The 23,207-nt window shown below is 46.1% G+C and overlaps 1 protein-coding gene across 2 annotated transcripts in view; it reads left to right on the forward strand.

Moving 5' to 3' along the window:
- The first annotated feature begins 468 nt into the window (after positions 1-468).
- LOC144599515 (arylacetamide deacetylase-like) overlaps positions 469-23,207 on the forward strand; it is a 37,816-nt gene continuing 15,077 nt past the window's right edge. Inside the window, exons 1-2 of one of the 2 annotated variants that reach the window (XM_078410487.1) lie at positions 469-1,150; positions 22,082-22,304. In XM_078410487.1, coding sequence (XP_078266613.1) covers positions 1,013-1,150; positions 22,082-22,304 — 361 coding nt within the window. In that variant the 5' untranslated portion in view covers positions 469-1,012. Of the gene's footprint in view, positions 1,151-8,106; positions 8,215-22,081; positions 22,305-23,207 lie in introns of those variants that run through there. The other variant, XM_078410488.1, reaches the window with a different exon arrangement.

Genomic DNA, 23,207 nt, shown 5'->3' on the forward strand with positions numbered 1-23,207 from the left:
TAGGCTAAGTATACAGGAAGGGATTGCAGATGCTGGATTACACCGAAGATAGACATAAAAAGCTGGAGTAACTCAGCGGGCCAGGCAGCATCTATGGAGAGAAGGAATGGGTGATGTTTCGGGTTGAGACCCTTCTTCAGACACCTAACAAGGGCAGGACCAACACAGTGAACGGTAGGCCTCTGGGGAGCGTTGTAGAGTAGAGGGATCTAGGAGTGCAGGTGCACAGTTCTCTGAAAGTAACGTCACAGGTAGACAGGGAGTGTAGTCTTGCATCGTGATCGCAGGTACACAGTTCCCTGAAAGTGGCGCGGTGAAAGTTATGTCCATCCCAAGGTTTGCAGTTTAATTGCCTTCAGTAAAAAAATTGTAAATTGTCCCTCGGGTGTAGGGCAGTGCTAGTGTACGGGGTAGTGGCTGGTTTCCTAGCTGTATCTCTAAAGTCTAAAGTGTAAAGTAATCTCCTTGCAGCAGGTCAGTAGACTGGGTCAATATTGGAAACAGGAACTGGGCAGGCAGTGATTCGTACATGCACACAAGAATTCCCAGCCTGCGGGGAGTGGCTGGAACTGGCCAATATTGGACGTTAAAGCTATTTTAAAGAGCCGCGGGCATGAGCTGAAGGCGGCGGCGTGTGTTGCCCGCCGAATGGGCTTGCTTGCTTGCTTGTTTGCTTACTGCTGCTGCTGCTGTACTTTGAGGGGGGATTATTTCTTTGTGCAGAGTAGCACACACCTCTCAGCCACACAGTCAGTGTTCGCTCCGGGACTCTCGGCAACGACTGAACGATGCGATCAGCTGATGTCAAGAGGAGCTGCTGTCACTTCTGCTCTGCAAAATTGGATCTCAAACTTTGTCGCTCCCGCGGCTGCAGCGGCAGCTCAGCTCAGCGGGACTGACTTGAGGTTAATTTTTGATCTTCCAGTCCTGGGTTTGAAGGGGAGGGGAGGGGAGGTGGGGGCAGAAGCACTCGGGGATCTTCACACCGGCGGCGAGGCAGCAGAAAGAGACTATGGGGATCAAGCTGGTGTCCTTCGCGGTGGTCAGCGTGCTCCTGGGTTACTACGTGTATCTCCCACTCCCAGAGACATTGGGCGAGAGGTGGAAGATCATGATGGTCGACGCCTGCTTCCGAAGTTTGGAGCACCTGGTAAGCGGGGAATGGGGTCTGGGTGCTGGAGTAAGTAGCTCAACGGGTCGGGCAGCACCTATGCGGGCAATGGGGTCTGAAGAAGGGTCTCCCACCCGAAACTTCGCCCATCATTTTTCTCCTGAGACGCTGCCTGACCCGCTGAGTCACTCTGGCATTTTGTGTTTATCTTTTGGTATCATTCAGCATCAATCTTCACCCCCCCTCCCTTGCAAAAGGTTTCCGAACCGAAACGTCCGCCTGTTCGTGTCCTCCAGAGATGCTGCCTGACCAGTTGAGCTACTCCAGCACTTTGTGTCTACCTTTGGCGAAATTTCCAGTCGGGGCCCTACTTCAGACTCCCGAGGCAAAAAAAAACCTTCCCTCCACAGATGCTGCCTGACCCTCTGAGTTCCTCCAGCACTTCGTGTTTTGCTACGACCCCGGCATCCGCAGTTCCTTGTGTCTCCCAAAAAATGTAGCTTGCTTCGCTGATATGTAAAATGACTTAATTGCATTTTCCTAGCGATTGGTGTATCCTTGCTTAGAGATCATTTGTAAGATTGTCGCTCGCTCTATATACAGTAAACCCCTCCCGCCTCCCAACCTGTCCCGATTAAGAAAATTGAACAAACAACAGTCCAGCTCAGGAACCTGCGGTCCACGAAGATGCCGAGACCAACTTTTATCTGCCTGCACATCATCCATATCCCTCCACTCCCTGACAGATTTGTTTAACAAAACAAAACGTTAAGCTTGAGATGCAACTTTGAAACTCGCTGGCAAGAGATTTTGCAACACGTTGAGAAATCCTGCGATTTCCAAAGGTCCCTGATATGGGTTTACCGTTGACCAACGGGAGAATGAATGTGTGCTGCGATGGATGTTTATTTATGAACTTCAGGCCAGAACCTGACGCACCGGGGGAAGATTAACCTCTATTGTTTACCATCTGCTTCACTTCGTATTTGTTCTTTACCTGTGTGCTTGTCCTCCAAATGTTATCTTGTTCATTGACACTCCCGCACGCTTTCTCTGTTATGTAGTTGTATGAGGATCTCGACCTGAAACGTCACACCCATTCCTTCTCGCCAGAGATGCTGCCTGACCCGCTGAGTTACTTCGATTCGTACCAGCGTCTGCGGTTATAGGCTTGTATACACTGGAATTTAGAAGGATGAGAGGAGATCTTATCGAAACGTATAAGATTATTAAGGGGTTGGACACGTTAGAGGCAGGAAACATGTTCCCAATGTTGGGGGAGTCCAGAACAAGGGGCCACAGTTTAAGAATAAGGGGTAGGCCATTTAGAACTGAGATGAGGAAAAACCTTTTCAGTCAGAGAGTTGTGAATCTGTGGAATTCTCTGCCTCAGAAGGCAGTGGAGGCCAATTCTCTGAATGCATTCAAGAGAGAGCTAGATAGAGCTCTTAAGGATAGTGGAGTCAGGTGGTATGGGAAGAAGGCAGGAACCGATTGAGAATGATCAGCCATGATCACATTGAATGGCAGTGCTGGCTCGAAGGGCCGAATGGCCTCCTCCTGCACCTATTGTCTATTGTCTATTGTATTTCTATATCATTAGAGAAAAGCTTTGTTTAAATCGGGTGCTTGTAGTTTAGAGTTGAGATTATTTTAGAGATACAGCATGGAAACAGGCCCTTCACACCACAGGATCCACGCCAACCACCGATCGCCCATTCAAACTAGTTCGAAGTTATCCCCAAAGAAGATGACTCGAGGTGTTGGAGAAACTCCGGCACTTTGTGTCTTTTTTTGTTTTCCCACTTTCGCATCCATTCTTCACACACCAGGGGTAATTTATAGAGGTAAATTAACCTACAAACTCTTTGGATGTGGGAGGAAACCTGAGCATCTGGAGAAACCCCACGCGGTCACAGTGAGAACGTGCACACTCCACATAGACCGCAGCCGAGGTCCGGATAGAACCTGGATCTCTGGCACTGTGTAAGATTTATCAGTGTTTGGCTTTAATTGTTTTTCTAGATGTGGCTGGAAAAGCTACCCATTCTTAATTGCCCTTGAGAGAGTGCTGGGGAAATGCATCTGAATGCCAGCAATCCTTTTGATTAAGGCTCTCTTCGGGGATGAGAAGAGTTTCAAGTCGAGATGGTGCGCCAGTCTGAGGGGAACCTTCAAGTGGTGGTGCCCCCCTGCGCCCCTCTGCCCTTTTACCCCTTGGTGGTAGAGGTCAGAGGGCAGGGATATACTGCAGGAACAGCTTGCACAAGAATCCATCCACATAGACATTGTGATCTGAAGGGCCTGTTCCTGTGTTGCATTTTTCATGTTCTGTGTTTTATGTCAAGAGTGTGTGTTGACAAATGCACCAGTGGAACAATGAAATTCTGATTTGTTACAGCTTTACAGGCACATTCACATAAAGCATTGAACAGTGCAGCACAGCTACAGGGCATTGGCCCAAAGTGTCTGTGCCAAACAGGATGCCGACCAATTCATTCTGTGTGTAGGAAGGAACTGCAGATGTTGGTTTCAATCCAAGATAGACACAAAATGCTCAGTGGGACAGGCAGCATCTGGGGAGATTGCCCATCAGTCTGAAGAAGAGTCTCGACCCTAAACATCACCCTTTCCTTCGCTCCAGAGATGCTCCCTGTCCAGCTGAGTTACTCCAGCATTTTGTGTTTGCCTTCATTCTATGTGCCTATCCAAAACTTTAAACTTTAGAGATACAGCATGGAAACAGGCCCTTCGGCCGACCGATTCCGCACCAACCAGCGATCATCCCATGTACAAGCACTGACCTACACACTAAAGGGTAATTTTGGCAGAAGCCAATTAACCTATGAACCTGCACGCCTTTGGAGTGTTTGAGGAGATTGGAGCACCCGGAGAAAACCCATGCAGTCACAGGGAGAACACATAAACTCCGTCCAGACAGGATCAAACATGGGTCTCTAGTACTGTAAGACAATGATTCTACTGCTGTGCCACAGTGCTGCCCCTTAGATGTCTCTTGGAAACAAAAATAACAAAAATAAATAACAATAAATTATCAGTTATTCTAAGTAAATGAGACCATCATAGTCCAAAAACAAAGTATATGGGGCAACCATGGTAGTGTAATCAGTAATGGTTTGGTGCTGAGGTATTGTGCTGGGTGGTTATGAGAAGAAGCAGTTCTTCAACATGGAACTTCTTCCCATTGGTCACAATGAGGTAGTGGCAGAGTGGTAGAGTTGCTGCCTCACAGTGCCAGAGACCTGGGTTCGATCTTGACTACGAGTGCTGTCTGTATGGAGTTTGTACGTTCTCATGGCATCTTGTCTTCTTCCCATCTCTCGCCTTTGTTCACCCATTTGCCAATCAAAACCCCCCACACCCGTATCCATCGATGAACTTGCTCAACTTATCTCCTTTCAATTTTGCCTCACTCACCAGGCTTTGCCCCACCCTTACCTCTCTTCCAGCTTTCTCCCCCCGACTACATAACTGAAGCAGGGCTTCGACCCAAAATGTCAATTAGCTCCAGAGATGCTGTTTGACTCACTGAATTACTCCAAGACTTTGTGTTTTACTCAAGATCCCAGCATCTGCAGTTCCGTGTGATTACCAATAGCCTGAGGAAGGATCCCAACCCGAAACGTCATCGATCCATGTTTTTCATCGGTCGGGGTGTTGAACATGGCATAGACAATAGGCAATAGGTGCAGGAGTAGGCCATTCAGCCCTTCGAGCCAGCACCGCCATTCAATGCGATCATGGCTGATCACTCTCAATCAGTACCCCGTTCCTGCCTTCTCCCCATACCCCCTCACTCCGCTATCCTTAAGAGCTCTATCCAGCTCTCTCTTGGTGGCGCAGCGGTGGAGTTGCTGCCTAAGAGCGCCAGAGACCCGGGTTCAATCCTGACTACAGGTGCTGTCTGTCTGGGGTTTGTACTTTCTCCCTGTGACCACGTGGATTTTCTCTGGTTTCCTCCCACACTCCAAAGACGTACAGGTTTGTAGTTTATTTGGCTAAGGTATGTTGTAAAATTGTCTCTAGTATGTAGCAGCATACCCAGCAGTCCCTAGCAGCATGTCTGGAGAACATGGATGGGTGGCATTTTGGGTCGGATCCATCTTCAGACCTGTGCGGGTCTTAATGTGTAGGTGTTGCTTGTGTACTGCTGTTTACGAGTTGCTTGTTGGCATTGTTAATGGTACGAGCTCTAGGGGCTAGTGGAACCAAGGGGCATGGGGAGAAGGCAGGCACGGGTTACTGATTGTGGATGATCAGCCATGATCACAAATGGCGGTGCTGGCTCGAAGGGCCGAATGGCCTCCTCCTGCACCTATTGTCTATTGTCTATTGTCTATTGACATGGCAATAATTAGCAGGATGGAATTGGATGTGAAAAGCTGGAGGCAAGAAAATCAATACCAATTCGGGCCGGCCACAAATGACGTCAGGCAGGGCGGTGCCTGCCATTGTTGGCAAGGGAAGGTGTGATCTCAAGAGGAAAAAAATGAGGAGGACAGTGGAACGGGTAAAACGACTAGGGTGGAAGAAATGGGAGAAGGGGTGAGGGGAGTGTAAGTAGAAGATACTTCAAATTAGAGAATTCAATGTTCATACCGTTGGGTTGTAAGCTACCAAACGAAATATGAGGTCCAATAGATCGATTAAAGAACAAAATGGTTCTGGGAAAGTATCTGTTCCTGAACCTGAGGCCTCTGAATCTTAGTTTGGAGTTCAGAGGTAGTTTGGAGATACAGCATGGAAACAAGTTCTCTGGCCCCACCAAGTCCATGCTGATCATCACCTGTTCACACTAGTTTAATTTAGTTTAATTTGGAGATGCAGCATGGAAACATCCCTAAGACTCACCGAGTCCACGCTGATCAAGGTCACCCGTTCACACCAGTTCTAAGTTGTTCCACTTTCCCGTCCACTCCTTACACACTAGGGGCAATTTACAGAGGCGAATTAACCTACAAACCCGCAGGTCTTTGGAATGTGGGAGGAAACTGGAGCACCCGAAGGAAACCCATGCGGTCACAGGGAGAACATGCAAACTCCACACAGACAGCACTTGACGCCAGGATCGAACCCAGGGTCTCTGGCGCTGTGAGGCTGCAACTCTACCAGCTGCACAACTGTGGGCCCCATAAACTCCTACCTCAGATCTCACAAATCCTAAATGGCTTTTAAGCTTCTGTATCTTCTGCCCAACGGGAACAGGGTGAAGGAATTACTGTGGTGGGAAAGGTCCTTGATTATGCTTCTTTAGAATCTGTAGAAGTTTTTAGGAGTCGTTGGAGACATGTCGCATCTTCTCTGGAGATGTTGGTGTATTTTTTGGCTGTTGTTTTTAGTTGATCCATCTCAGGCTTTCCCTACATTCTACCTTTCCCCTTCCCACATCTCTGCCCATATTATAGGCCTCACTTCCACAATGTGCACGTCTCCTGAAATTGCTCTTGCCGAGAGGGTCATTTAGAATGAGGCACAAGGCTGTTTCTGGTTTATTCTGTGAGAATAGTCAGATGTGAGCTGCTATCTTATCATTGTGTACGTCACCGTGAACACAACCAGTTGCTGAAAGAAAATGTCTTTTGTGCAGAGATTAATGACTTGGGAACACAGCCAGAAGGGATGGTGGAAGCAGCTTCAGTACGTTTTAAAGAGGATTGGATAAGGATTATTGGTTGGAAGCTGAGAAATGATATTAATGGGATTGATTATAGACACAAAGTGCTGGAGTAACTGAGCGGGATGGGAGACGTTTTGGATCGGGACCCTTCTTTAGACCCGACCCAATCCGCCACCCTTCCTTTTTCTCCAGAGATGATGCCTGACCCGCTCAGTTACTCCAGCACTTTGTGTCTATCTTCGGTATTTACCAGCATCTGCAGTTTCTTTCTACACATTTATTGGCATTGATTGTTTGGTTGACTGAAAGATACAACATGGAACCAGGCCCTTCGGCCCACCGAGTCCACGCCGGCTATCGATCACACTAGTTCTATGTTATCCCACTTTCGCATCCATTCCCCACACACGGGGCACTTTACAAGGTCAATTTACCTACAAACCTGCATGTCTTTTGGATGTGGGAGGAAACTGGAGCACCCAGAGAAAACCCATGCGGTCACAGGGAGAATGTACAAACTCCACACACAGACAGAACCCAAGGGCAGGATCTAAACCTGGTCTCTGGTGCTGGGAGGCAGCATCTCCACTCACAGTGCCACCGAGCCGCCCACACAAACAGCCTGCAGATGCTTAATGGGATAAATAAAAGAAGCTTTTCTCCTGTACTATGCCATTTACGATTCCAAGATTTGCAGGTTTCCGTAGAAAAGGTCATCGTGTCCTCAAATATCAGAGTTAATGCTTTCTTCTTTTACATCAGCATCACTTCACAGTAGCCCAGGAATTATTTACCTCATTTAAAATTCTTATCTAATACCTTTTATCAACCATGACAGTGAAATGAATATTTCATTGGCTGCAAAATACTTTAGGATGACCTGATTTTTTAGCCTGACACTTGTAGGAACGCAAGACTTTCCTCTTTGTGCTTTTAATGCAGCCAAACATAGCGGCTGACTCATGCACAGAGAAAATGTCCTGCAAAACGCAGTGAGTGAAAGTGACTGGTTAATCTGCTGTCGACAGACACCAAATGCTGGAGTAACTCAGTGAGACAGGCAGCATCTCAGGAGAAAAGGAATGGGTGACGTCTGAAGAAGGGTCTCGACCCGAAACGTCACCCATTCCTTCCATCCAGAGATGCTGCCTGTTCCAATGAGTTGCATTTTGTGTCTATGTTTGGTTTAAACCAGTATCTGCAGTTCCTTCCTACACATTTAATCTGCTGTTGATGTTGGTCATCCAAGATTACTTACTTCAGTGCTTGCAGTGAGCCATGAACCTATACCCTTCTGTCTCAGCAGGCAAGTGAAGTACTACTGAGCATTACAACAGCGTTGCCAAAGCCAAACTTGGAACAAATTCAACAATACAGCCTAGCGCTACTCCCGCCATTTGCAAAGCTCTACCCTCGTTTCGAATGTCCTGTTCATGGAGTTCTATAAGGCTGCAGCATGCTCAAGGTTGGGAACAAGCTAAAAGATCAACAGTGAAATGCTTCCAATGTTATTGTAAGGTCCACCCTACTTGAGCCGTAGTTGTGTAACAGTTGCTCTGCAGTGTCAGAAATATAATACCCTTCCTCTTTCTGAACTGCTTGTAAAATCACAAAGCCTTTATTAATAAAGGACTTCAAAGATTGTAAAATATTCCACAATCATAGATGGTCAAAAGCTGATATTAAGCCACATCAACATCGAACAGTGCAGCGCAGGAACAGGCCCTTCAGCCCGCGATATCTGTGCTGGACATGATGCCCACGTTAAACTAATTTCCTCGGCCTGCATCCCTCCATATCCATGTGACTATCTGAAAGCCTCTTAAATGCTAGTATTGTATCTGCCACCATCACGACCCTTGTTAGCATGCCCCAGGCACCTACCACTCTATGTCTTTATCCATATATATGTGTGTGTGTGTGTGCGTGTGTGTGTGTGCTTGTGCGTGTGTGTATGTATATGATATCTGTGCATATGCATATGTATATGTATATACACACACACACACACACATATATATAAATATATGTGTGTATATATATATATATAAGATAGATAGATAGATAGATAGATAGATAGATAGATAGATAGATAGATAGATAGATAGATAGATAGATAGATAGATAGATAGATAGATAGATAGATAGATAGATAGATAGATAGATAGATAGATAGATAGATAGATTGATAGATAGTGTAAGAAAATAACTGCTGATGCTGGTACAAATCAAAGGTATTTATTCACAAAATGCTGGAGTAACTCAGCAGGTCAGGCAGCATCTCAGGAGAGAAGGAATGGGTGACCTTTCGGGTCGAGACCCTTCTTCAGACTGATGTCAGGGGGGCGGGACAAAGGAAGGATATAGGTGGAGACAGGAAGATAGAGGGAGAACTGGGAAGCGAAATATGAGGTGCTGTTCCTCCAATTTCCGGTGGGCCTCACTATGGCACTGGAGGAGGCCCATGACAGAAAGGTCAGACTGGGAGTGGGAGGGGGAGTTGAAGTGCTCAGCCACCGGGAGATCAGGTTGGTTAAGGCAGACTGAGCGAAGGTGTTGAGCGAAACGATCGCCGAGCCTGCGTTTGGTTTCACCGATGTAAAGAAGTTGACATCTAGAGCAGCGGATACAATAGATGAGGTTGGAGGAGGTGCAGGTGAACCTCTGTCTCACCTGCAAAGACTGTTTGGGTCCTTGGATGGAGTTGAGGGTAGAGGTAAAGGGACAGGTGTTGCATCTCCTGCAGTTGCAGGGGACAGTGCCCGGGGATGTGTTGGTTTGAGTAGGAAGGGACGAGTGGACCAGGGAGTTACGGAGGGAACGGTCTCTGCGAAACGCAGAAAGGAGAGGGGATGGGAAGATGTGGCCAGTGGTGGGGTCCCATTGTAGGTGACGGAAATGTTGGAGGATGATTTGTTGGATACACTGACTGATGGGGTGGAAGGTGAGAACGAAGGGGATTCTGTCCTTGTTACGAATGGGGGGAGGGGGAGCAAGAGCGGAGCTGCGGGATGTAGAAGAGACCCTAGTGAGATAGATATATGGAATGAACGGCAAGGCTCATAGGTTGGGCACTTATTCAAGTCACAGAGGCTGGTGTTGGCATGAGCCCTGAATTGGAGAATTTCAACAGTCTCTGAATGGAAGAAATTACAGAGAAGGGAAGGTGTATGGCAATTGAGGGCTTTGAAGAGATGCCAGTGAAGTCCAGTGAGATCAGGGGGTGGTGGGTAGTAGGACAATGCAGAGATGGGTAACAGAGCTTCGGTCATCCTGACGCTTATGAAGATGGGAGCTGAGAAGGGAGAGCATTAGGAATAGCTTATCCTTGAAGGAACCAAAGAAGTGGATCAGGTTCAAGTCGATATGGGCCAAACATGGGCAAATGAGTGGCTTCGATAGGGCATCTTGGTCGGCATGGACGAGTTGGGTCAAAGAGCCTGTTTCCGTGCTGTATGACTATGATTATGGCAAAAAATTAAGATTCCATGTCAATTCCCAAATGTCAGGTGACCAATGGTGGAAGTTTGGGAGCACAGTAGCATGAGGGAAGAGATCATATGATGCAACCTTCAGGAACATGTCCATTCAGAGGTTGGGTTAGTTTTGCTTAGTTTTGCTTAGTTTTGTTTAGTTTAGTTTGGTTTAGTTTAGTTCAGTTTAGTTTATATTAATTTAGTTTAGTTTAGTTTAGTTTAGCATATTGTCACATGTACCAAGGTACCTTTTTGTTGCGTGCTATCCGGTCAACAGAAAGACTATCCATGATTACAATCAAGCTGACCACAGTGTACAGACACAGGATAAAGGGAACAATGTTTAGTGCAATATAACATCCAGTAAAGACAAATTAAAGATATTCCGAGGGTCTCCAATGAGGTGGATGGGAGGTCGGGATTGCTCTCTATTTGTTGGTAGGATGTTGATCGGATGGTTCAGTTGCCTGATAACAGCTGGGTAGAAACTGTCCCTGAATCTGTAGATATGCGTTTTCACACTTCTGTACCTCTTGCCTGATGGGAGAGGGGAGAAGGGTGAGACTCTTCCTTGATTATGCTGGTGGCCTTGCCGAGGCAGTGTGCGGTGCCGATGGAGGCAATGGAAGGGAGGGTGGTTTGCGTGATGGTCTGGGCTGCATCTGCAATTCTCTGCAATTCCTTGCAGTCTTGGGTGGAGCTGTTTGCAAGAGTTTGCAGTTTTCAGGTGAGTGCCTCTGGCAATTACAGCACAGGTTGATAACCACCCAGATTTTTAACCACTCACGGGCCATTAACTTCTAAGATACAATCGACAGATTAAGCTTCCCTCCCATCTCGTGAATTTTTATTCCATGCGGGGGATCATGGACAAAACTTGCCGAGGCAACATTTTCTTGCAAATTTAAACTTACAGAGAATAGTGGATGTGTGTAAAATAAGCAAGTGTTTGTTACAAAAGTATGTGCACGAATGATATACTGAAGATGCCCAAAACTGAAGGTGGTTTTCAAATGAACCACGTACAGAAGAGATAAGAAAAGATAAACTCAGACTTTCTCGTCCCTGGAGTTTTTTTCTGTGCTTCTAAAAAATATGTTTTTTTAATTGATCAAACAGGCCCTTCAGTTCACCGAGTCCACGCTGACCATTGATCAGCCATTCACACTAGTTCTATGTCATCTCACTTTCACATCCACTCCACCAGGGGCAATTTACAGAAGCCTATTAACCAACAAGCTCTCCACGTCTTCGGGATGTTGGAAGAAACTGGAGCCAGTTTCTCCAGCCATCTCCTTCCATGGTCCCTCTCCTCACCCGTGCATCTTTGTTCAGCCTGACCTGCTGAGTTACTTCAGCATTTTCTGTTCTGCTTCAGGGCATTCGGTGATTCAATGCTTCAATGATACTTTATTGTCACATGTACCTAGGGTACAGTGCAATGGTTTGATTTGCACATAACCCGGTAAAATCGTACGACAGACCTCACCTAAGCTGTACACAAGAATCGCCACGTTTTGGTGATGATACAGTTACAAAACTTCAAACATTCCTATCCACTGCCTGCCGCCATGTGCCGGGATCTCCCTTCATTCTCACCCCCCCACCTCCCCAGCCAGGTCCCTCTTCATTCTCGGCAGCCTCCGTCAGTTTTATTCACTGTTGTCCGATGGAGCAGGATATCAATTGCCCTTCCAAATCTAGTCTCTTTGTTATCAGAGAAGATTCATTTAACTTGGCATCATATTCAGCACTGACATTAGGAGTTGGTTGGGTCTATTTCTGTGCTGTACTGAGATATGTTCTATGTTCTATCATCTAATCTGTGATTGTCATCCATCACTTACACGAAACCCAAGGCTCAGCATTGTGTGGTGACTGAGCTCCATTCGAGAATTTAAGGAAAAGCATGTTTTTGTTGCAGTTTGCACTAACTCTGGAAATAAAAACATAAAATGCTGGCAATACTTCGCAGGTCAGGTTGCCTTTGAAGATACTGCTGAGTTTTACATGCTCAAAGTATTTCCAAATTTTGTTTTTCCTTTTGATATCCAGCATCTGCTGTTTCCTTTCGATTTCCAGGGTTTGGCGATTGGATATGTTCGTCAGATTAGCTGGCGATGTGAGATCCAACGTTTCTAAATGTTTAGTTTATTTACAGATATAGTGTGGAAACAGGCCCTTCGGCCCACCAAGTCCATGCCGACCATCGATCACCCGTTCACACTAGTTCTACGTAATCCCACTCTCGCATCCACTCCCTACACACTAAGGGGCGATTTACAGAGGCCAATTAACCTACAAAAACACGCACATCTTTGGGATGTGTGAGGAAACTGGAACAATCTCTCCTCATAACTGAAATGCTCCATCCCAGGCAACTTAGGTTTTAGTTTTAGAGATACAGTGGGGAAACAGGCCCTTCGGTTCATTGAGTCCACACCGACCAGCGATCACCGCCCACACCAGTTCTATTCTACACACTAGGAACAGAGCACCTGGAGGAGACCCACGTGGTCATAGGGAGAACGTGCAAATTCCACACAGAAAGTACCCCAGATCAGGATTGAACCAGGGTCTCTGGCACTGTGAGGCAGTGGGTCTACCACTTGCTCTACTGTGCTGCCCCTAACTTCTTTTCCATGTTCCGACTAATGATTATCCTTAGTTGCCAAAAGACATGCAAGCAAGCTTCCTACTCTAATTATAGCTTTCCAACCAGACTCAGCTTGATGCAATTATAGCTGGCAGTTTGTCTGTGTCTGTAACAACCACTTACCCATTCATTTAACTTATGCTCAATCTATTTTAGAGTTACTGAGTCATACAGCACAGAAAGAGGCCCTTCGGCCCTCTCGATCCATGCTGACTGGGTTTTAAAACTGACCCTGTCCCATTTGTCTTTGGTTGACTCATATCCCTCCAAGCATTCCTTATCCTTTGGGCAGCACAGTGGCGTAGCTGGCAGAGCTGCTGCCTCACAGCGCCAGAGACCCAGGTTCAATCCTGACCTCGGGTGCCGTCTATGTGGAGTTTGTACACTCTCCCTGTGACCACGTGGGTTTCCGCTGCATGCTCCAGTTTCCTCCCACATCTCAAAGACGTGCGGGTTTGTAGGTTAATTGCCCCCCTCTGTAAATTGCCCCTTGTGTGTGGGGAGTAGATGCGAAAGTGGGATGATATAGAACTAGTGTGAACGCGTGATCGATAGTCAGCGAGGACTTGGTGGGCTGAAGATGTATCTTTAAGATTTATCTTCCAAGGTGGACACAAAATGCTGGAGTAACTCAGTGGGTCAGACCCTTCTCGACCCGAAACATCAGCCGTTCCTTCTATCTAGAGCTGTTGCCCATCCCGCAGTTACTCCAGCATTTTGTGTCTCTCTTCGGTGTAAATCATCATCTGAACTTCCTTCCCATACATATCTTCCAAGATGTATGGTAAACTAAACTATCTATGTACCTGTCTAAATGTCTTCATTGTCACCATTGCACCTGCTTCTACAACATCCTAGTGAAGAAATCCCTCTCACCTTGAATTTATGCCCTGTAGTTCTGCACTTTTCTCCCCAAGGAAAATGGCTCCTAGCGTCTAAGGATACGGGCCAAATGTAGGTAGGTGGGACTAGTGTAGATGGGGCACCATGGCCAGCATTCACAATTGGCTGGAATCCTATTCACAACTGCATTAAACCTTTACAAGTACAACTGCCTTCTGGTTTGTAGTGGATGGCACGGTGGCGCAGCGGTAGTGTTGCTGCCTTACAGCGCCAGAGCCCCAGGTTCGTACTTGACTGCGGGTGCAGTCTGTATGGAGTTTGTACGTTCTCTCTATGACCGCGTGGGTTTTCTCTGTGTATTCCTGTTTCCTCTCACATTCCAATGAAGTACAGGTTTGTAGATTAATTGGCTTCAGTAAAATTGTAAATTGTCCCTAGTGTTTAGGATGATGCTGGTGTGAGGGTAATCGCTGTTTGGTGCGGACTCAGTGGGCTGAAGGGCCTGTTTCCGCGCTGTATCTCTAAAATCTAAAGTCTAAAGGTTCGAGACCCTCTCCCATGAGTATATCCAAGCTGATTCCCCATCGGGGAACTGGACGAACGTCACACTGCCAGTGGTATAGTGTTTGAATGCGATCTAAATTATTGTATAACATTGTTTTGATAAAGTCAAGTTACCTCTTCTCATGTTCAACAAGATTTATGCATCATTTAACATCCACTAAAGAAATAGATTTTTGGTCAATTATGACATTTAGGTTTAGAGGAAGTTGGGTGTTGAAATTTGCCATTTGTGTTTCTTACTTTATTGCTACATCTGAAAGCCGGCACATCATTATTTTGTACATTCTGAAAGGGAAGTGAAGAAGTTTTATTATGTGTTGGAATTCCTTCTTTAACTTTACCTTGGTGTTTCTTCAAGGTCAGAGAGACTTTACAGACCAGAAGGAGACTGGGATATAGCCCAAAGAAGGGTCCTGACCCGAAAGGTTACCTATTCCTTTTTCTCCAGATATGCTGCCTGACCCGTTGAGTAATTCCAGCACTTTGTGTGTATCTTTGGGGTCGATATGCAGAGTGTCACCGCACTTTTGTTGGCATATTGATCTTTCTCACACCCCGGTCATTCCCTCTTTTCCCCTCTCTCGTTGGGCAGAAGATACAAAAGCTTGAAAGCAGGTGCCACCAGTTTCAACTATAGCTTCTTCCCCACTGTTATCTGGTATGGATCTCCCATATGCTAGGAATTAATTCCTGATCTTCCAATCTACCTCGTTGCAGCCCCTGCACGTTAAAAAAAATCTGCACTTTCTCTGTAGCTGCAACACTATATTCCGAACTTTATTAATTTTTTTATTTTGCACTACCTGATATAACGTGCATGCAGAAGGATGTCACTTGTCCCATCTAGTCTGTCTCTCCTAATGGTTATGCAGTTTTGCCAGTCATGCTCCACAAAGCCCTGCAAACTATGTTCCCTCAAGTGTCTATACAGTTCCTTTTGGATGTTCCCTCCAGGTTGGGAGTTCCAATCATACCTTGCCTTTAGCCCAAATCTTTAAAAAGTCATAGAGTCATAGTCATACCGTGTAGAAACAGGCCCTTCAGCGCACCACCCACCCAGGTTCGATCCTGACTACGGGTGCTGTATGTACGGAGTTTGTACATTCTCCCTGTGACTTTGTGGGTTTTCCTCAGGTCAAAGGGAGAACGTACAAACTCAGTAAGACAGCACTGTTAGTCAGGATCGAACCCGGGTCTCTGACACTGTGAGGCAGCAACTCTGCCGCTGCACCACTGTGCCTCCGTGCTGTTCTTTCATCCAGTGAGTAGAGAAGTTGATGAAACACTTCTTCAGCCTGAAGAAGGGTTCCGACCCAAAACATTATCTGTGCATTCCCTCTGCAGATACTGCCTGGCCTGTTGTGTACCTCCAACAGCAGATGGAGGTGATATCCGAAAAGGTTTCTTCATTCTTCCTGTTCAACGTAGATCTATAATCTAAAGAATTCTTGGGTATATTCAATGAAGGTTGCTTGGCAGTCTCGTGAGACAATAGACAATAGGGCCATTCGGCCCTTCGAGCCAGCACCACCATTCAATGTGATCATGGCTGATCATTCTCAATCAGTACCCCGTTCCTGCCTTCTCCCCATACCCTCTGACTCTGCTATCCTTAAGAGCTCTATCTAGCTCTCTCTTGAATGCAGTGCCTTGCTTTCAAAAAGAAGCTCGAGATTTCATGTGGGATGTAGAGAGAGATAAAGCACAGAAACAGACCCTTCGGCCCACCAGGTTTGCACCGACCATTGACCTCCCATTTTTATGGCAATCTGACATTAATCGCCTTCCATTCTCCCCGAGATTCTAACCCTTACCCACACATGAGGGTCAATTTACAGCAGTCTTTTAACCTACCAACTCGCACGTGTGTGGAACATGTGAGGAAACCAGAGCATCCGAGGGAAAATCACATGGCACAGGGAGACCGTGCACACTCCACACAGACAGCATCCCGTGTTTGACATTGAACCCGGGTCTCTGGCGCTGTGTGGTAGCAGCTCTTCCAGATCCTGTACTAATGCAAGTCATTCTTTTCTTTAGCTAGGTCCCCTGATAGGGGCCTTTTTTCAGTGAATGTTTTAGACTGCTCTGATTAATTTGCCTTTAATTAGGAATGCCAAAGTGCATTCCCAATTAGTCTGGTTCTTTGAAATAAATATTTTAAACCCTCCCTGTTTTGTGGATTTCCGTAGCCGGGAGTTGCTTTTGCGTACAGACCTTGGAGATCTGGCTTGTTCAGTTGACAAATGGTCTTTCGGCAGCCTCTCTCGGTCCTTAATCAATGTCCTGACATGCAAACTGTTGAACAGAAATCAGACATGGGAAGCACATGGCTGGGATCAACTACAGTGTTGAGGTGACAGCAACTTCAACGTGTTCTCGATCAAACTGCCGATGGGTCAAGCTCTCATGTGCATTTTGCAGTGTTCTGCTTTAGTGTTGCTCTTTGTTCGATCCGTCTTTTAGTGGACGTTCCAATTTGCTCTGTTAAATGAGTGACCTCCAATTTATTAACACAAGGAACTGCAGGTGCTGGAATCTTGAATAAAACTAAACTGCTGGAAGAACTCAACGGGTCAGGCAGCATCTGTGGAGGGAATGGACGGGCAACGTTTTGGGTCGAGAACCTTTTTCAGACTGATTGTAGTAGGAGGCAGAAAGCAGGAAGAGAGGTGGGGGCAGGACAAAGCCAGGCAGGTTATTATTATTCTATAACCATCTTAACTATCATTAATATAATGTCCATACCCAACTTCACTCCTACTATTGGGAAGAAGGTACAGTAGTCTGAAAAACGTGACCACCAGTTACAAAAATAGTAGCAACAAGGAACTGCACATGCTCGTTAATACAAAAAATAGACACAAAGTGCTGGAGGAACCCAGCGGACCAGACAGCATCCTGGAGAACAGGAATAGGAGACGTTTCGGGTTGGGAATATTCTTCAGGACTTAGGTATTCTTCAACAATAGCGTCTTCCCAACCATCAGGCTTTGGAACACTACACAACACTAACCTCTACTCTGAACTTCTATGGAATGTCTTTGGTTTCACTCAGGACTTAATGTTTTCTTTGCTCTAGAATCCTGGTTAATAATCAAATTTTTGTTTATTACATACAGTATCATCTATGTGTACTGTGTTTACAGGCCTGTTATGCTGCTGGATGTAATAATTTCATTGTTGTTGACAGTACATAGAGTCATAGAGTCCTCCAGCATGGAAATAGGACATTTGGCCCCAACTTGACCACATGTCCCATCTACTCTAGACCCACCTGCCAGCATTTGGCTCATATCCCTCTAAACCTGTCCTTTACAAGTACCTGCCTAAATGTTTCTTAAATCTCATGATAGTACCAATATCAACTTCCTCCTCTGGCAGCATGTTCTACACCCACGCCCTTTGTGTAATAGAGTTACCCACATTAAGCTCGATGATAGATTTCCTCCCATCAATCCAGCCTGCATGTATCCACATGCCTTCTCCCAATATCCTCGTCACAACATGTCCTCCCACCCATCTTTATAACATCAGATAAGTGAATACCTTATCTCCTGAATATTAATATAGATCTTAAATATTTGAGGTCACCATTAGTTCCCTCCCACCAGCATGAAAAAAATCACTTATTCCCAATTTCTGTCTTCAAAGTGATTTTCAACCCATATTAACATACTTCTGCTCATACCATTGGCTATTATATTAAGAGAAACCACTCATATTTTAGGTTTAGGTTTAGGTTTATATCATATATATGTCACATATATATATGTCACATATATATGTCACATATATCAAGATATAGTGAAAAGTCCTTTGCATGCTATCCAGATAGCAAAAGTGGAATGTATATTTTAGTGGTTCAGGTTTATTATTGTCACGTGTGCCAAAATACAATGAAAAGCTTTTCTTTGCGTGCTACCCAATCAAATCAGATAATCCCTCTCAAGATTTTGTACACCATGTGTTCTCGTGCGTTAATCCGAAAACGTTAGCAGGCAGGTACAGTGGGCGGCACAGTGGTGCAACGATGGAGTTGCTGTCTGACAGCGCCAGAGAACCGGATTCGATCTTGACTAGTGGTGCTGTCTGTATGAGTCGGTACGTTCTCCCCGTGATCGAGTGGGTTTTCTCAAGGTGCTCTGGATTCCTTCAACAAAGACGTACAGGTTTGCAGGTTAATTGACTTCGGTAAAAATTGTAAAAAATTGTCCCGAGTGTGTCTCACTTCTCTACTCCCCTTGCCCATCAGGCAAGAGGTACAGGTTTGAAGAAGGGTCTCGACCCGAAACGTCACCCATTCCTTCTCTCCCGAGATGCTGCCTGACCTGCTGAGTTACTCCAGCATTTTGTGAATAAATCGATTTGTACCAGCTTCTGCAGTTATTTTCTTATACAAGAGGTACAGAAGTTTGGAAACACGCACCTCCAGGATCAAGGACAGTTTCTTCCCAGCTGAAATCAAGCAACTGAACCATCCTATCACCAATTAGAGAGCGGTCCTGATCTATTATCTACCTCATGGAAATCCTCAGACTATCTTTAATCAGACTTTATCTTGCACTGAACGTTATTCCCTTTACCCTGTATCCTTATACCGTGGATGGCTTGATTGTAATCATGTATAGTCTTTCCAATGACTGGATTGCATCCAACGGAAGCTTTTTCACTGTGGCTTGGTACATGTGACAATAAACTTAACTAAACTAGTCTTCTCATTGACTGGATAGCATGCAACAAAAGCTTTTCACTGTTTTTACCGTACCTCGGTACGCATGACAGTAATGAACTAAACTAAACTAAACTAAACATTGTAATCCTTTATCCTGGCTTTGACTCGGAATGTTGACTTTGACTTGCAATTGTTGCTTTACCATGAGATGGCACCAGATGGCACTAATTCTCATACATTCCTCCTTGTGGTTAAAAGAACAGGAAATTAATTCTTAATGTGCTGCAAAACATTCATCCTTCAAACATCACAGAAACAGATGGTTTGGTCTTTATCGTGCTACTGCTTTTAAAAAACTGCGTAAATTGGCTACTGCATTTTTTATTTAACAGCAGACTGCAGAGTTATGTGCAAAAAGCAATTTGACTGTGCCTTGGTACGTGTGACAAGAAAGTACCATTGAAAAAGTTGGGATGCATTCTATTCAATGGGGCGGAATTTCTTTAGCCAGAGGATGGTGAGTCTATGGAATTTGTTGCCACAGACGGCTGTGGAGCCCGTCATTGATAGGTTCTTGATTAGAAAGGACATCAAAGGTGACATGGAGACGGCAGCAGAATAGGGTTGAGAGAGAAAGATAGATCAGCCATGATTGAATGGCGGAGTAGACTCAATGGGCTGAATGGCCTAATTCTGCTCCCCTGTCTCAGGGTCATATGTACAGCAGCCTGACTGTCCAGAGTATATTCATCACCGTTCCGCATGGTGGGAATGTGGAACGACCTACAAGAGGAACTGTTAGAGGCAGGTATAATTGCAACATTTAAAATACATTTGGTCAGGTTCTACCTGTGTTGCCACTATTATGGAACTATGCACCTTCTACTTTCTGTTCTACAACACTCTCTGGGTCTGAAGAAGAGTCCCAACCTGAAACGTCACCCATCCTTTTTCTCCAGAAATGCTACCTGACCCGCTGAGTTACTCCAGCACCATGTGTCTATCTCTACTGTGTAAGTCTTGCCCTGCTTTGTCTTGCCAACATCACTTCTTAAATGTGATGAAGCTTTAGCTATCATTGCAGCCCATTTGATCCAGACTCTAATTTCTCAAAAAGTTTCATTGTGATCCATTTCTAATCCTTCTGCCAGATATCTTAAATTCATGCCCCTTAGTTATTGATTTCTTGTTGAGTCCCTTTGCCCCATCTTGACGTAGTCATAATCATACAGCACGGAATCAGGCCCTCTGGCCCAACTCTCCAACCTACCAAGACCAACCTAAGCTGGTCCCATTTCTGCACTTTTGGTCTATATCCTTCTAAACCTCTCCTATCGAGATAACACATTCTCATAATTTGATACGCCTTGGGTAAATTGTACATATTTTGCTTACATGAATTTAGATTTTTTACATTTAGAGATACAGCGCGGAAACAGGCCCTTCGGCCCACCGAGTCCGCGCCGCCCAGCGATCCCCGCACATTAACACTATCCTACACACACACTAGGGGCAATTTTTTTAACATTTACCCAGTCAATTAACCTACATACCTGTACGTCTTTGGAGTGTGGGAGGAAACCGAAGATCTGGGAGAAAACCCACGTAGGTCACGGGGAGAACGTACAAACTCCGTACAGACGGCGCCCGTAGTCAGGATCGAACCTGAGTCTCCGGCGCTGCATTCGCTGTAAGGCAGCAACTCTACCGCTGCGCCACCGTGCTGCCCTAAGTTCAGAGGTCTGCACAAGCGCAGGAGGCTGAGGAGTGAACGTATCGAGGCCTATAAAATCAATGAGGGACATAGGTAGTCTTTTACCCAGGGTAGGGGAATCAAGAACTGGAGGATATGTTTAAGGTGAGAGGGGAAAGATTTAATGGAAACCTGAGGGGAGCTTTTTCACACAGAGGGTGGTGGGTACATGGAACGAGTTGCCAGAAAGGGTTTTTGAGGCAGATACTGTAGCAACATTTAAATGGCATTTGGATAGATACATGATAGGATATAAGAGGGATATTTGCCAAACGTGGGCAGCTGGGACCAGATTAGATGGGGCATCAAGGTTGGCATGGACAAGACGGGCTGAAGGGCCTGTTTCCATGCTGTATGATTTCATGACTCCTAACTGGCAATGGACAAGTTTAAAAAAAATCTAAATAAACATTATTGCAAGAACTGTGCAAAAATTCTTCTGACATTCTCAGTGATTATACATACATCTGTAGCATTTTATTTGGTAGTTATCACAGAAATATCAGAAATATCATTATACCCGACACCCTTGCCACTCATGTGGCCCCCTGTGGTGGCATTCCTACCCTCATTTGAGGGGCGTCTCCACCACACCCTACTTCCCAATGTCCAGCAGCGGAAGGAACCGAGACTGTGGTGCTCCCCCACTGAGCCTTGGCGTTGGCTGCACTGAGCTTCAGTGCGTCCCTCAGCTTGGAGCGGGCCAGTCGGCAATGTTCACTGAAGGACATCTCCCTCTGCTGGGGGAGCAACAAGAGCAGACCAAAGCGCGTCTTTCATCGACGCGTGACCTTCCAGCAGCACCTCAAGCCGTCCGTCTCAGATTGTGTCCCTGGGAACAGTCCGTAAATCAGAGGGTCCTCCGTTACAGAGCTGTTAGGGATAAATCCTGACAGGGTCCCTTGCAACCTTCTGCAGAGTCTCTTCACAAGTCCACACTCTACGTAGATGTGGGCAACAGTCTCTTCTCCATAGCAGCCATCCCGAGGGCAGCGTGCGCCGATAGTAAGGATTGACTGAGAGGGATCCCCTCACCAGCAGCCAACGTCACAGTGCTTGTTGGTGAGTGTTGCTTATGAGGCATTTCACCAGACTGGCCGGGCAGTCTGCTCAGGGAACAACGCCACAGGATCTATCCAGCCCTTTTCTTGCAGTGCCTGCAGGATGTTCCGTGCTGACCGCTGCCTGATGGACTTGTGGTCAAAGGTGTTGGCCCAGGAGAACTTTTCCACCAAGGACAGGGGGGGGGGGGGTCTGGCAATGGACAAGTAAGGCCAATTAGAGGCCAACGGATTGCAGGAGATGCATCTCACGACTACCAATGGTCGGATTCACATGGTTATATCTGTTTCTCTGTTGGTCTAGGCTGAGCTGACTGAGTTCATTGGGCTGAAGCACTACATGGACGTGTTGATGTTGCTCACGGTGGCGGAAATGGTGGGGCCCACCTCCGACGAAAACGTCACCGTGGTGGACACAGCCTTTAACGGGGTTGCCGTCCGCGTCTTTGAGCCAATTCGTCGGAAACCAGGACTGCGGCGGGCGGTCATTTATATTCACGGCGGTGGCTGGTGCTTGGGAAGTGCAAGTAAGTGGTAAATTGATTCTCCAATGAATGAGATCGAAAATTGAAAATAGGTGCAGGAGTAGGCCATTTGGCCTTTCGAGCCAGCACCGCCATTCAATGTGATCATGGCTGATCATCCACAATCAGTACCCCGTTCCTGCTTTTTCCCCATATTCCTTGATTCCCTTAGCCCTCAGAGCTAAATCTAACTCTCTTCTTGAAAACATCTAGTGAATTGGCCTCCACTGCCTTCTGTAGCAGAGAATTTCACAGATTCACAACTCTCTCGGTGAAAAGGGTTTTCCCCATCTCAGTCCTAAATGGCCTACCCTTTATTCTTAAACTGTGCCCTTGGTTCTGGACTCCCCCAACATTTTCCCTGCATCTACCCTGTCCAATCCTCTAAGAATTTTATATGTTTCTATAAGATCTCCTCTCATCCTTCTAAATTCCAGTGAATACAAGCCCAGTTGACCCATTCCTTCATCATATGTCAGTCCCACCATCCCGGGAATTAACCTGGACTCTGGGAATTACACTGCACTCCCTCAATAGCAATAATGTCCTTCCTCAAATTAGGAGACCAAAATTGCACACAATACTCCAGGTGCGGTCTCACCAGGGTCCTGTACAACTGCAGTAGGACCTCGTTGCTCCTAAACTCAAATATTCTCGCAATGAAGGCCAACATGCCATTGCTTTCTTCACTGCCTGCTGTACCTGCATGCTTACTTTCAGCATAAGTGACTGATGTACAAGCACACCCAGGTCTCGTTGCACCTCCCCTTCTCCTAATCTGACACCATTCAGATAATAATCTGCTTTTCAGCCTCCTGTCTAGTTCTCCATGCTCGCGGTGCAGAACATCCTTCCTCTTCTTACCCACGTCATTTGTGCCTACATGCACAACTACTTCCCGCTGCT

The sequence above is a fragment of the Rhinoraja longicauda genome, chromosome 13 (genome assembly GCF_053455715.1).
Source record: "Rhinoraja longicauda isolate Sanriku21f chromosome 13, sRhiLon1.1, whole genome shotgun sequence".
In the NCBI taxonomy this organism is placed as follows: domain Eukaryota; kingdom Metazoa; phylum Chordata; class Chondrichthyes; order Rajiformes; family Arhynchobatidae; genus Rhinoraja; species Rhinoraja longicauda.